This window comes from Phaenicophaeus curvirostris, chromosome 5 (assembly GCF_032191515.1).
Source record: "Phaenicophaeus curvirostris isolate KB17595 chromosome 5, BPBGC_Pcur_1.0, whole genome shotgun sequence".
Classification (NCBI taxonomy): Eukaryota; Metazoa; Chordata; class Aves; order Cuculiformes; family Cuculidae; genus Phaenicophaeus; species Phaenicophaeus curvirostris.
The window spans coordinates 47,196,861-47,212,393 of record NC_091396.1 but is presented as its reverse complement, the minus strand read 5'-3'; the positions used below and the strand labels follow the sequence as shown (position 1 = coordinate 47,212,393).

Below are 15,533 nucleotides of genomic sequence, written 5' to 3'. Positions count from 1 at the left end.
TAAAATAGTACTCCTTGTCCCCAAGTCCTTGGACAGGATTCCCCTGGTATTAGGTTGTTAGGCATTAGGTCCTACTCAGTCCTCTGTTCAGTAGACAATACGTTATGTTGATTGTTGTTATTTTATTGTCTACAATTCTTAGGGTCCTGTTTTGATAAGTATCTTATTTATACAGAGAATGATAAGTACTAAGTCATTCCTTGATTCATTTTGGTCTAAACAAACCATATGTGTGAAGTACATTCAGGAAATGGGTAAACAGAAAGACCATACATTTTAGACTACGGACAACTATTGAAAGCAGTCAGATTATCATGGCTGAAGGAGTTACCTCTTGTTACATGAGCCACAAACGCTGAACATAGTCTTAGAAAGTTACAGACATGAGGTAATCTGTCAGAAATCAGTGTCTTGCTGTGGGCAAACAATGACTGAAGTTCTTTACCATGTTTCTGTGTCAGGTAACCAGAATATTCCTTACAGCTAAGAATGTATGTTTTCTTATGCTTTTAGTTTGCTCATTTTTTGGGGGGAGATAAAGAGCACCTTCTGTTAAAAATAATTGAATGAAGCACAATTACTGCTTCTACAGTACTGTCCGCTGAAAACCTGAAAAAACCAGAAGAAAAGGGAACAAAAGTTTGAGGATTGTTCCTGGAAATATTGGGCAAGGAGTTTTCATGTGCTACTCTAGTCAAGGGAGTGTGTTGAACTGCAACTAGTATGACAAAGACAAAATAATACTTTGTTATGTATACAGTGGGAATTTTATAGCTACATCTTTCTATGATAACCTATCTTGTATTCTGTGTCAAAATGGAAACTATGTAATATGTGCAGTTCTTTGAAAAAGGGTATTTTGGGCACTAGGAGGCCAGTGCTTGGCCTGACATTGCTGTATTTTTGGTTATTCAGTTTGAACATGTTGCATGTTTTTGACTAGAGCTTCTATGTTGTACAAAAATATATATTTATATATGAGTTTATATAGTTATATATGAGAGTTTATATATGCTCTAGATAATATCTATGCTCCCATTAAACACATTGTTGGACTCGATGATCCAGAGGGTCCTTTCCAACCTGGTGATTCTATGATTCTATGCTTGCTCTATGTTGTTATATGTGCACTCAATATGCATCATAATACAATTTTTAGCTTGTGAGGAGACTACGTCACTTTCTACATTCTCTTTGATAGCCAATCCAAGAATATAACCTCACTTCTTATTTCATTGGGGGAAAAAAAGGCTCTGATTATAAGATTTACGCTTTCGTTTTTGTAAAAACTGTTCCATTGTACAAAAGATTCATCAAAACTTTCATTCATCAAAGCATTCATCAAAACAATATGCTACCCCTGATAATTAATATTCAGCTGTATGGATGTTCTCTGGGAAAACATTTGCAAGCCATTTTCATTTACTTTGGAATTAATGAAATAAAAAAATGAAATATAAAATACAGACTCTTAATTTGAGAATATAAATACATTGATAATGTACAAATTATCCATGTTATACTTCCTAATACATTACATGTTAGTCTTCAGAAAATTATCTGCTGAGATTGTAAGAGTTTATTCAGTTCTGAGAATTTGGCAGCTAGACCGTGTGCCTTCTTTAATACATGAGTGATTTTGAAAACACTACTTTACCGCTGAAATCATCCTACCAATACATTCACTCTAAGAATTTTATTTTTTTCAAAGCAGTCCATTTTAACTGAAGAAATTTATATCTGGATTGCTGTTCACCATCACCACAAATTTGAGATCTGTAAATACTACATTTTTTGATAGTAATGAGTTTGCTTTTGTTGCAGCCACAGTTTTGTAACAGGCACTGCAATTTTGTGGGGGAACAAGCATCTCAAGTATTTTTTATTTTTTCACATAGTATTTTTGGTCTTAATTTTTTTCTTATGTGATAAGAGGAGTGCAGGTTTTTTCCCCCTTTCTGTATGTTTGTTTCATTATCATTGGTTTATGCACAGGGAGTTTCAAACCACTGCATATGCAGTTCCAGTGTGAGCCAGTTTGTTGGCATCCACTGTTGGCAAAAGGTTAGCATTTTTTTTAAACAGTTGTATTTTGATAGTGTACTAGATTTCTATCAAACCTGTTCATGTGTGCATTCCTGTTTTCCCTTTAGATATTTCCTTGTACTTACTTTCCTGAACAGTCTTGCTTGGTTTTTTTGTACATCTTCAAACCAGTTAGTCTTTTCCAGATGTTATTTTTTTTCAGCCTCACTTGATGCAGTTATTTTTCCTACAATAAATTGTCTCACTTTCTGCCTATGATTTAGAATTGTGATCAAAGGCACAACTATTGTAAACAGCTAATGAAAACTAACATCATTTTCACCCCAAAACATAATTCAGTGAATAAGCTTTAACCATTTCATTAGGGTGGACTATTTATTTTATTTAAAAGATGATTTAAATAGAAGTCAGCTCTTTAATCATCCAAGGGACAATGGTTTTACACAAATATGTATGTACACAATATGTAAATTCTAGTTTTACACAAATGCATACACTTGTTCAGTTAGTAAACGTAACTTTTATTTTGAAGTTTAAGACAGGAGTAACTCTAGAAGAGTCTTTGTAACTGATTCCAACTTAGTCTTGGAAAAAAAATATATTTTTGCCTTCTTGCAAATGGCAAGACCTGTTTCTGTGTTCAAAGTGCTTCCATTGCTCTAAGAAATTTTTGTTGTAACTGTTGCTTCCAAAAGTGTGAAGTCAGTTCAGGGTTGTCTGTCTGTCTTTAGATGCTGCAGGTATAAATCCAGTTTGTTACAGTCATTTTTACCTGTTAGGGATAGAACAATAAAAAGTATAAGGCTTCTTAGCCTAATCCACCCAGAAAGGGAAAAAAGAAAATCCTCTCCCATATTTTCAGAAAGGTAGTATTTGAGCAAGGTAATGGTTCCTATAATGTCTTAATGGTCAGGTACTCTAAATGTGACTCAACTAAACACTTGAATGCATGTTTTCTCAATCAATTAAAAAATCATACCTAAGCAGAACATAGTGCCAGAGTGCATTATCTTGATGTTACCTAGATTATTTTTTTCCATAAAGACACTTCTAAATGTAATGTTAAAATATATACAGTGAATTTATAGTTTCTGTTCTTTGTATTTTGTGTCGGGTTAAAACTAACTCAAGCTTATTTTATTTGCATTTCATTTTTGTCTGACATTAATCTTCAACTAATGTCATCTTGTTAGTAATAAAACATTATTCAGAGCTATTTCTGGATAACAGAATAATGAAATGGAATTTACTTTTTAGTTTTCTAAGGAAATGCCTAAAAGAAAACTAAACCAGATGCTGCTGTGATGTGAACTCCAAAGTATGCTAGATTAACACTAATAGATGATCAAAAAAAGAAATAAAACTTTGGGATGAATAAGGGTAAAATCAACAGAATTTAGAATCTAATAGTGATTGAAAAAGATCATGGAGTAATCTTTTTTAATTCTTTCTTAATTTATTTCTTTTCTTTGGAACAAATTTTTAAGTGAGATAGATAGCATGATAAATGGGTCAGTGTTCCCATTAAGTATAGCAGCTCCTATTCAGTGAGATTTTTACAAAATATCATACATATGGCCAACAAGAAAACCAAGAAAAATCCTTTTCGTCATTGTTCAATTTATATTGCATTTATATTCTTTACTTTCTAATGGCTTCTCGTACTTTATTTCTAGGAACGTATTATGGCCTTAGAAGTGGTAAGTTTCTTAAATTCATTTCCAAACTGATCACAATGGCATTTTTGATAATTTTTCAAAATTACGAAAAATATTATTTTTATGTATTTTTAAAGGAAAAGGTTGCAGGCCTGTGTTATTAACTCAATTTTTCTTTTAAGAGAAGATGTGATAATTTTACACTGCATGTTTCTGTGTGGGTTTTTACTACATTATTTTGAGCACTCGTTACATAAAATACAGTTAAATGTTGTAGTTTTTCTGTACAGTTCAGTCCTTTTCCCATCTCTGGGAAGAGAAATCTCATAGATTTGAGCCATAGAAAGGATGTTATTTGTCTGCTGCTAAATGGTTGAGGTCCCTGTGATAGATCCAATACTTTCAGTGACTGTTATGTGTACTTTTTACATGTTTACACTGGGACGTTGTCATAGTTTAACCCCTTCTGGTAACTGAGCAGCACAGCACACAGCTGCTTGCTCACCCCTGTTGCCCCAGTGGAATGGGGGAGAGAACTAGAAGAGTAAAAGTGAGAGAACTTGTGGATTGAGGTAACGTTTTAATGATTGAAATAAAATAAAACATAATAGTAATACTACTACTAATTAAAAAAAATATAATGAAAAGGAAAATGAGAAAAGAGAGAAATAAATCCCAAGTGATGCAGATGAAGAACAATTACTCACCACACACTGATTGATGCCCATCACATCCTGAAGCAGCAGTTGTCAACATCTGGCCAGCTCCTCCCATTTTATATACTAGGTTTGACGTGATATGGTGTGGAATGTCCCTTTGACCAGTTTGGGTCAGCTGTCCGGGCTCCTGATCAGCTTCTTGTGCACTTCCCTTCTCACTGGTAGGTCGTGAGAAGCTGAAAGTCTTTAACTTGATTTAAGCAATACTTAGCAACAACTGAAACGTCAGCATGTCATCAACATTATTCTTTTATTAAATCCAAAACACTGCACTATACCAGCTACTAAGAAGAAAACTAACTCTATCCCAGCTGAAACCAGGATAGAGGTGCATACAGAATCAGTTCATCTACCCATATCAACACTGTAACGTAAAGCATGAAGGAATACCATTCTTGCATGTATATGGCATGAATGAAGCTGGGTTATCCAAATGTCCCAAGCTAGTAAGCCTTATCAGGTTGAATAGCTGGGATGGGTCTCGGCTTGAATTAGTGTTTCTGAACCATGCTTCTCTCCATTTACATAGGCATGTCCAATAAGACATCACCCATTACGTATCAGATTCGTAGTTTCTTTTCACTGGAAATCTGGAAAATTTCATCTAAGAAAACAAGTATTGAGACAACATCAAGGCTGCAAATATAAACTTTTAAAATTTGCCTGTGCAAATTATTATTTTCTCATTCCTGTTTGTCTGTGAATCTCTGAAAACAAGTCCCAGTTTAAAAAATATATTTACAATATATTCAATATGTTACAGAAAGCATGCATGCACATATAAAAGGCCCATTGTATATCAGAGTGCAGTGTTGGAACTTCTGCTTTGTCAGAGTAGTAAATTAATGCTCAAATTCAGTCTCCTGGTACTTCAGTGGTGCTGTGTGAGTGTGAAGTGTTGACAGGACATTAATTCTCTTCAGGAGCATCTCTTAATTGTGGTTTGCTTACATGACAAGCAGTCAGGCAGGTATCTGCTACCATCTAGTTTTCACGAACCAGGAGTTGAACTGCTTGCAAATGTCTTGTCCTTTCTGACCCCAGTGCCGTTTTGACACAGGCAGAGGATAATTGCTTGCAAATAGCGTGATGTCATGCAAATTCAATCCATATTTTGGGGCAATATTTGTTTTTATTTTTTTTTCTGGAGCCTTTCTACATTTTATATTTTTCATCCCTTTTACTTTAAGAATGGAGATTTGTAAGTTATTGTTCAGATAGAAGTGGAAGAGGGTTATTATCAGTAAAATGTAATTTTCTTTCTTAATGCAAGTTAGAAGGTAACATTTGAATGTAAATTTGTGATGCTAAATTCTAGAGCTTGAAATCAATTGCCGCTTTCGTTATTGCTGACATGAGAACATGTATAGTGTTAAACCCTAAGTCTGCAGGCAAGGAAAGTATGGTTATCAATAAGGCTGTCAAGTGCTCCCAAGGCACTCATTTTGCTTTTGCCATGAAGTTCCTTTATAATGTCAGGCAAATAATTTAAACTAAAATTTTCACAGACTGTTAATTACTGTGTGTTCCTCGTTTTCTGGGTATCTAACTGTTACTTTTGAGGCCTGTTTTTCAGAAATACGAAGTTTTAGTAATAGCTAAATTCAGTGGGAGCTCCAGCTATGTATATTGCTAAGTATACTCAAAAGTCAGCTGTTAGACTCTTGATAGTGAATGCTGTAAAATAATAAGTGGTTTTGGCCTTTATGTCTCTGCTTCAGTTCTGAGGATGACAGTGTTCTCTTGCTCTCCTCCCCGCCCTTCACTGAACTTAAGAAAATACACACAGAATAATACTTACACCATCTGAATGTGTCAGGATGAGCTATGATAGAAAAGCCTTTGAGCAAAAGAATAAATAGAGTTTGCTGTTTGAGGAATCCTTAAGAATACTTATATCTCTAGTATGTATGTCTTCCTATCTGGATATCTGTGCAGGACTTATAACAATAAGTACATAATAACTATGGTACTCTTATATTTGTATAATTTTCTTATCATCTCTTATTTGAGTGCTCAGACTATGACATCAAAAAAGTACAATCAGTCACATATTTTGTGATTTGATTCAGGTTATAGAGAATGAAAATGGAATAGACACATAAGATATTAAATTCAAATTCGAAAAGATTCCTTAGAGGAAAAATATTGTTTAAGTTTTGTAGAAAAAGCATTTTCGTAGGAGATACTTGACTGAATGTTGGCAGTTCATGAGATTCACAAAATGCGTGATACAAAAAAGTGCAAGAGAGGTGAAAGGCAGAACACGCTCATACTGAAGCTATGCAAAATGCATAGGAAAGCATTGACTCTTCAGAGCTGTTTTTAAATGGTGAGAACATGAGGTGGCTGGGTTAGGAATCTCATCTGCATTTTCTTCCACAGCATTCTTATTCTGCTTAATACTAGGAAGAAATTGCTCTGCACAGGAATAGCTGAAGTTTAGTATAGAACTGTCTGAGGTTTATATTATAAGTATTCTTAAGGATACTGATCAATTCTCTTAGATGTATGTGTCTTTATACTTCGCATGAGCGCAAAGCCTCTTGCAGCCACTTTTTAAATTGTTTCTACCCTGCACATACCTTTTTAAGCAACAGAAGAGGCATGTACATCTAAGAGTAAATGCATTTTTAAAGTCTTTAAACGATGATTTTAAACTAAACAAACTCTCTGGTTTATGCAATGACCTGAAAACTGTGTATGTGTACATATTTTGAGAGGTATATTTGGCAGCCCGCTCTCCTCCCTTTCTCTACAATCTGCTCATTGCTGCCTCCTGTGCTTGCCATTAAAACTGTTGCAGTAGCCACATGCTGAACCTGGCAACTTAGGCAAAAAAAAAAAAAAAAATTGGGAAAGAAATGTTACGAGAATGAAGCAAATTCTTTTCAGAGCTTTGGGTAAATAAACCTTCCAGGCCTAGTTTGATTAAACTCAGTGATTTTGTGAGTTCCAGCAAACTAGGGGGTTTCCTTGAATCATCTCTGAGCCCTGTCGGCTGCTTGTGATTTTAGTGGGTTTCTGTAAAATACGTTATGTTCTTTGTGAGTGTAAGCTGCAAGTCAGATTTCTCTGCCTTAATAGTATTAGTTTGACTTAAAAGACTGGGAAATTTAATTGGAAATCAACAATGTCCTGAACCTATTCCAGTGAACATATGCATTATATATCCTTTGATCAATAAGGCAGCTTGCTGCTTTCACTAGAGAGCCCAGAAATGAGGTTACCACTGGTTTCTAATACTTGAGACAGACTTTTCTGGATGTGATTCAGCTTTCTGTTAGAATGTCATAAATCTAGGTTAACTGTAGTAATGCTGTGGTTATTCTGCAAAATTGTTATTTAATATGAATTTCCTTTTCAGTATGAACATTTATGTATTTTGTTGTAATGTTTTTGTTCATGAAAGCAAAGTTTTAAAAATCCATAAACCAAATTTTTCTTTGTGTACACTCAGCAATGTGAAAGCTGTTAGATTCTTCTGCTGTAATAGCAGGCTAAATTTGCATCTTTTCTGATTTACCGCCTATTTTAAAAGAAGAATTGGAAAGGTAATGATGCCTAGTGCTTTTCACAGAGGTATTATGTGCCTGCCTGATCCTATCCATTTTAGGGCATACTCTCTGTCTCTCAATGTGCTTTCTATCAATAAGTAAATCTTTCTATTATCTCTTATGACTATTTCATGATTGTTTTACTTTGTAGGTATGAATGTTTAGGAAATCTTCAGTCTAAAGGTCGATATGTTTTCCCTTTGGCTTACTTTTGTAGTGTCTTGCCAAAACTACCATCACATCAAAGGTCTTGTGGTCCTCCCAGAACACAGACATTCTTTGATCTTATAAAAATGACTGGGAGAAGGGCAGCAACCTGAAATTCTCTGTCCTGCCTGCCTCACCCTTTCCTTTCCTTTCATCCGTGAGCCAGTGTATCCCCTCCCTTTGCTGGGGGTGGAGAACTTTTCCAAGGCTCCCCAAGTCCTTCCTCTGCTCGCTCCCACCTAGTAAATTCTGCCACCTGACTTGCTTGCAGCCAGCTGTTTCTTTTCTCCCTATGTGCAGCATCATCTTCCGTTCTTCCTTGTTGTTGTCTATTCCTCCCACATACTTATTGCTCTTGTTGAACATCCTGCTACTTATCCACCCTTTGCCCTCTACCGTTTTGTGCTTTGCTTGGTTTTTTTTAGATTTTTGCTAAGACATCCACTTCTAGTTTTCTTTCACCAATATTTAGATTTTTTTTCTGTAAAAGAATTTATTTTGCTGTTAGGAGTATTATTTTTTTAACAATTGCCTTTCTCTGCCATTAGTGCTTATTTCTTGCTCTCTGGCTAGTTCTGGGATTCAAAATGGGAACCAAAAATGCTGAAATAAGTGGCTTCATAGCTTTTCTAATTTATGGATTTCATTTAAGGCCGTATACTTCCACAAAGTCCATAAACTAAACATATATATATATACACATATTTCTAATGTCAACTTTCTAAGCCCTCTTCCCTCAAAACCTGATATATAGCATTATTTTTTAAATTACCCTCTATTAAAAATGTTCTTCATTATTTTGAAAAAAATGAATTCCTAAATTATTGTAAGAAATAAAATGTCATTTTTACAACATACTTATGTTGAGACTTTGAATACTAATGCCCCTTGTGTTATATTTCTTTTAATTTCCAATAGTTTTGTCTTGATGCCTTTGATCAAAACCTTAGTAAACGAGAATGAATGGTATCTCAAAAACTATTCCTATGGACCCTGGGTTGTACTCAGAGTACTAGCTGGTGATTCACAGAGATCTGGCTTGCCAAAAGACCACACTCTCCTCCACATTTCTAGCTCCTAATAAGCATTAAGCAACTAAAAATTCATTAAATACTTTCCTAATATTTTTCCTATAAACAGTTCCCATAATTACCTTAGGGATGCTATGTGCTCGTGAATGAGAGAAGAGATGGTCCATGTCATTGCAAACAGGAAAGGAATCGCCCATGAAGCTCTTTTAATTAAAATGTTGTCCACTCCTTATGTAAACATCTGGAGTCTAAATTAACAGTTCAGTTAGTTTGACATTTGCAATGCTTTGTTAGCAAAGATCTTGTGTTTTCTGTTACTACAAGTGCAGTTTTTGATTTAGAAAAATCTTACTCATTAAACTTTGCTGAAACAATGTAGTATAAAAAAAACCAGTTGAACTTGCATGTTGAGTAACTTGATAAATTTACATATACTGACTATCTTTGTAAAGGTAAATTGATTTCTTAATGTACTGAAATCATCAAAACCATGGTATAATTAGAGTAATGGTATTCGTGAAATATAAAGATTCAAAATACATTTTTTGTTCTCTGTTAAAGTTGGTTTTGTATGTATGATGTACTAGGTCACAGAACATTTCAGCTATCATAGAATTTACCTGATGTATCAAAGTCAGCAGAAAACCTCAGGCCTCTTAAGTAGATCCATACCCTGTATAAAAAAAGTATGTTTGATATATCAGTCTAGTGTTGGAGATCAAAGTTGGCAATGCATAGTTTTACTGATGTTAACAGGGAAAGCAAAGGATACTTTTATACATGCTGGGTGCATCCTATTTTTGTTATTTAAGTATTCAACATGGTAAGGTCATTTAAAAATAAGTGATTGTAGGTCACCTTTAACATTACGTCTTTCATCTGAATTGTGAGTAACTGCCTGCTGACGTGCATTGCAGTCAGTTAAAATCACAATCTCATTTTATCTTTTTATGGGTGTTCTTTGGGGATTAGCTAACTGGTACTTAAGCCAGCTCTAATTTTCAAAAATATCTGTGCTGTACAGATAGCCATTTGTTTTTACCTACCTCAGAAAAGAAAGTGTCCCTGTACTTGAAAGTCAATGAAGTTTGGTTTCTGTTTTATGTTGATGTATTTTCAATATATCGACTATAAGTCAAACTTTAGCAGGACTATATACAAACCTGCTTTGATTTATTTGCATCTAGCATTACAGCTTTGAGACTAAAAATGAAATGTGTATCTGATTTCAGTTTAAATCTGTCCCTTGAGACACTGTGAAACTACCTATCACTAAGAATACACCAATATAGGAGGATTAACTGTTCACGTATAGTTTAAACACCGAAGTGTTTATATGAAGTCATGGAAAATGAATCATTTGTTCTATCATTCTCTGTGAAAACATAAAACGCCCCTTTTCAAAGTAAATAATCTTTATTTTAAAACCAGAAAGATTAATAGCACTCACTCAATGGAAGGCACTGCTCTTAAGTAAAACACCATTAATACTTCAGTCAGGGCTATTGGTGTTTCTTCCTCTTATCAGTGCCATCGGTGCACTGTATGAGTACCTTCTGTTCCCTGTTAAACAATGAGCAGACAGATGTGATCGCTGTCTTTAGGATTATTTGTATGAATTATGGCATACAGCTTTCCAATTTCTGGGAAAAGAGTTAGCAGTACTCAATTGCCCTCCTATCAAAATCCACCTCTTTTAGTGAATAAAGTGTAGTCATTAATGATGCAAATATGGCATTTGATCCACAGTGAGGAGGATACCATATATCTCATTAAATTACCAGACCAATTCTGTGGCCAGCTAAAAACTGTTTCATCACCTTTCCCTTCCATTCTTCAAGATATGCTTTTGTTGCTATCTTCTTTATTGAATTTCCCTGAACAAGGTTGGCTTTTTTCTTTTTCTGTTTTTGTTTGCATAGCATTACCGTTCTTTTCACTGGTTTTATGAAAAGGACACACATTTCTGTCCCTGAAAACGTTAGCATGTGAGTTATCCTATTCAAATCACTTCACAAACTGCTCAGAAGACTGTGAGAATTTCAGAATATAAAAGGAATCATGCTGGTCTTGAGACCAAAGGTCAATCTGGCTCAGCTATGGGTATCACAACAATGGCCAAAATAAAATGCTTAGGGAAGAGTGTATGAATGAGACTGATGTACATTTTGTTTCCCACTCATTCATTCTGATACCAGCCATTCAAATTCCAGAGATTTCGAGGCCTAGATATGGTTTCTACAAATTTAGAACATTTCCATGATCTTCTGCATTCATGAACTTGTTCAGTTTTTTGCTTAAACCCATATTTTTATCTTCTTTATCTTTAAGACGCTTCTGATTTTATGTAAACTAGTCGTTTGTCCCGTCAGGCATCTATCTTCCTGGCTGGAGAATCTCATTTTTTCGAGTAATTATATTTACACATTCCTTACACAGAAGTAGTGCTCCATGGCTTTGGTCATTCTTGTTGCTCTTCTCTGACCTTTCGCTATTACTGTTCTGAAATAGAGGTCCACAACTCTACTCAGTAGTCAAGATGCAAGCACACTGTGGATTTATACTATGGAACATTTATATTCCTTTCCTTATTATGTCCACTGTTGATTTTGCTTTTCTGATTGATACTGAGCATCAAGTTAGCAAGTTCTTGGAAATATGTATTGTTACCCCAAGGTGTGCTTCCTGAGCAATAATGGTTAGCTTATAGGCCATCATTTTGTGTGTGTAGTTAGGTTTAAATTTTAGGGATCTAAAAAGCTTTCAGAAATCCAAGTGGCCTACATCAACTTTTATTCACATCATTCTCAATGAAACCAGAAAACGAAGGATTAAGTATGCATATAACCTGAAGGCTGTTTTTCTGCTTTCAAGATTATGTTTAATAGTGCAACCAAGGACTAGCTGAGGCATGGCTGGTTTCATTCTCTCCACGCCTGCCCCCCCAAGAAAAAAAAAAAAGTATGTGAAGTAGAGAGGATATATATTGAGGAGACACTTGGGGAGAACAGGTGATGAGCATCTTTCTTAACTTCATTTATAGACAGTGTTGACATGAGGTCTTGGGCCAGCACCAAAATAAACCGTAAGTGTTCTAAGCTTATGGTATATACTACCTAACTCATTTTGGAGTTATTTCCTGTGAGGAAGGATTTTATTTCTTAAACGCAGGGGAGTTGCTGGTGTTCAAAATAAAAAACTTTGTAGACATCAGGTCTGGGTGATACTAGGTTGACTGCTGAACACTAGGATTCAGTATTTTGTTTTGCATACAGCTGAGTTTGGATTGCTTAGGATCTATTGTATCTCATACATTTCCTTGCCTTAGAAACACATGTGCAGACTAAGAGCTACTCTGAAAAGAAGCAGTGAATATTGCATCTTATCATAAATTAATGGAATGGAAAATCAGTGCTTTGATGAACATAAGGTCACTGTAAATGAAGCATGAAATATGAATGAATACTGCTTTACTGTGGTAAAAGTGAAATGATTGATTCTTATAAGAGGGAAATATTAGAGATTGATAGACACCTCTAGGCCATTTTACTTTGAAGTGGAGATGTATAGTAGCATTCGATAAAAGAAGTATCCTATAGCTGTAAAAACATTCTACACTATAATCTGGGAAAAACACTTTAAACACAATATGTAGGCTTCCTGCCTGATTGCATCCTGAAAATATGGAGAATCCATTTTCTGCATTCATTATTAATATATAACTGCAGGTTCTGTAATTCTTTTCTGGTAAAGCAGGTATGTTACAGGAAAAGTAATTATTTTCTCCTTATAAAATCTTCTTATCTCCACTTTATTTTCCCTGTCTGATTTCTCTTTTCTTGCTCTCACCTTTGTTTACTCTATTTCACTTTTGACAGTTTTTCCTGTATTGTTGAAATCTAATATCCTTCCTTGCTGGTCAATCCATGTACCCCATTTAGTAGGCATCTTACTCTTCCTGTTATTTTTGAAGCAACAATTAATCCAACTCTCTCGTAAAATTCTTTCCCCTTACCTGTGATAATGGAGTTGTTATTGTTCCAGCACCTTTGACCGCAACGTATTCTTGTTCTCTTCTGTTCTGTGTGAATAGTAGAAATTATACTGGTTTAGAAATTTCTGAATCTTTTTCTCCTACTACATCTTGCATTCCTCCTGCAGAATATAACAATAGGATAAGAGAGTCCTTTTTTTCACTAAGCATGTAATCTAAGGGTAACAGTTTATTCCTGGAAGGTGGGACATAATGTTCGAACCTCATTAACCTTGGAAGGAAAAGGAACCCAAATATCTGGAGAAGTGATTTAACCAAGCGGTTGTTTCATAGAAGTACTCCCTAATATTGTCAGCATATTAACTGCCAGTACACATTTTTCATAATTACAGAAAATTAGAGAAATAGTTTACATACATAGTATTTTTGCATACATATAATTATAGAAATGGAAAAACCACTCTCTATGTCCACTACCTAATTTATTTTATTGGGACTGAATATTGGTTAGAAGTTTAGTCCTGTGTAATGCAAATGAATAACATTGTTTATGGAATTTGACCTTCATTTGTTAGGGAAAGCATATTTCTTACAGTCTTGAAAACTGAGTATCTGAAACTGTTAGGAAAGAAGCAGAAAACAAGGCAGACTTCATTGCTTCAAAATTGATGGTTTGTCTGTACTTAGGTTACTCTGTTCAATTCTGATTCTCCACTCCTCATTTTCCCTCTCCATCTTAAAAAAGACAGAACTAGAGAAGCTACAGAGGAATGATCAATGGCATGACATTTCTTCCATGTGAGGAACAACTCAGTACACCAGCCTGAAAAACATGTGATTGGGAAAGACTGCAAGAATGAGAAAGCATGTAATTAAGCTAGCAAGTCGTTCATGATGGGTTTTCATATATTATGTCATTGTAATCTTTTCATATATTACATAATTATCATTTCATTGTGCAGGTAACTGCTCATCTATATAATTAATAGCAGCATGTAGGAAAAAAATCTGTGGTTACTTGTCAGTTATGGAAACAGTACAAATATTAATTTTAATAATGCATGATAATATATAAATATATACATATATAATGAAGCTCATCATTGGTAAATTTTATAACAGGTTAACAGAACCTTATTGAAAGAAGTGTGATACATAGAATTGTGGAGGAAATATGAGCTATTGTTCAGAAAGTACAAGCAGTATTTTTTTCTACTTGCTCTTCAGGAAATAATAGAAGGTCAGCCTTTGAGAACCTCCAGAGGCAGCTGGATTATGGGACATGACTGCTTTTTATGCAAGACCAAACAACCTTATCTGTGCATAAACCCCAAAACATGATACTTGGTTTCTACAGTTCTTTGCGTCTTTCTATAGACTAGATTTTTTGTTGCTGATGTGGAGGTGAAATCTTTTTGAGTCCGACCCTAACTCTCCCTAGAGTGATAATTCATCTTCCAGCAATAATATGTCTAAACAAAAATATGATGTTTGATTGTTCTTTATTTAGATAAGTGCTAACTGCAAATAATTATATTTGACAAAAAATAAACCACAAAACAATAAAACAAAACCAAACCCCAACCACACAGTAGAAACATATCCTTTTAACTGCAAAGATATAAACATTGTGAACATATATTTATATTTTTGTTAAATGTACTTTACTCTCTGAAGAAAATCTCATTCTGAACACTACGTAAACTCCAAAATTGTAAATAGGTATTATTCTGCTCAGTAAACAGGTCATTGTTAGTGGAGATTCAAATTAAGGAAATTGTTTGGTGTTTTATTTTTCATTTTTGTCTTTTTCCTTAACAGCCTGTTTACTGTTGACTGGTTTAATTTACAGAAACATATATACATATATCACTCCAAAATGGTTTCCATAGACGTAATTGGCTTTTAATATTTGACATGGCTGAAAGAATTGATTTTTTTTTTTTTTGTGTGTGTGTGTTTTGTCTTGTCTTATGTTCTTTAGAGTACTCGAGTAGCTTTAGATCATCTGGAGTCTGTTCCTGAGAAACTGAGCCTGTTAGAAGATTTAAAAGATACTGGAGTGAGAAAAATTTCATTTGACTCTTTCAATAGTTCTAAAAGATTTGATTAATTAATGTCCTTTCCATATGTATTGATAAATTTCTTAATAATATATTTTAAATTACTTATGTACATATTATATAGACAAAAACATAGAAAAATTTATTTTCATTTTTATACATCTTTTCTTGAGGTTGTTCATTTAGTCCTAAGAAGTAACGAAGTAAATGTACTGAGAGTGTTCCATCATGTAAGCAAACATCAAGAACTGGGCATAA

The 15,533-nt window shown here is 34.4% G+C and overlaps 1 protein-coding gene across 1 annotated transcript in view; it reads left to right on the top strand.

Moving 5' to 3' along the window:
* The window catches only part of CEP128 (centrosomal protein 128), a 135,184-nt gene that overhangs the window by 94,190 nt on the left and 25,461 nt on the right, over positions 1-15,533 (top strand). Inside the window, exons 20-21 of the mRNA XM_069858630.1 lie at positions 3,723-3,746; positions 15,197-15,274. Of these exons, the coding sequence (XP_069714731.1) occupies positions 3,723-3,746; positions 15,197-15,274 (102 nt within the window). The remainder of the gene's footprint in view (positions 1-3,722; positions 3,747-15,196; positions 15,275-15,533) is intronic.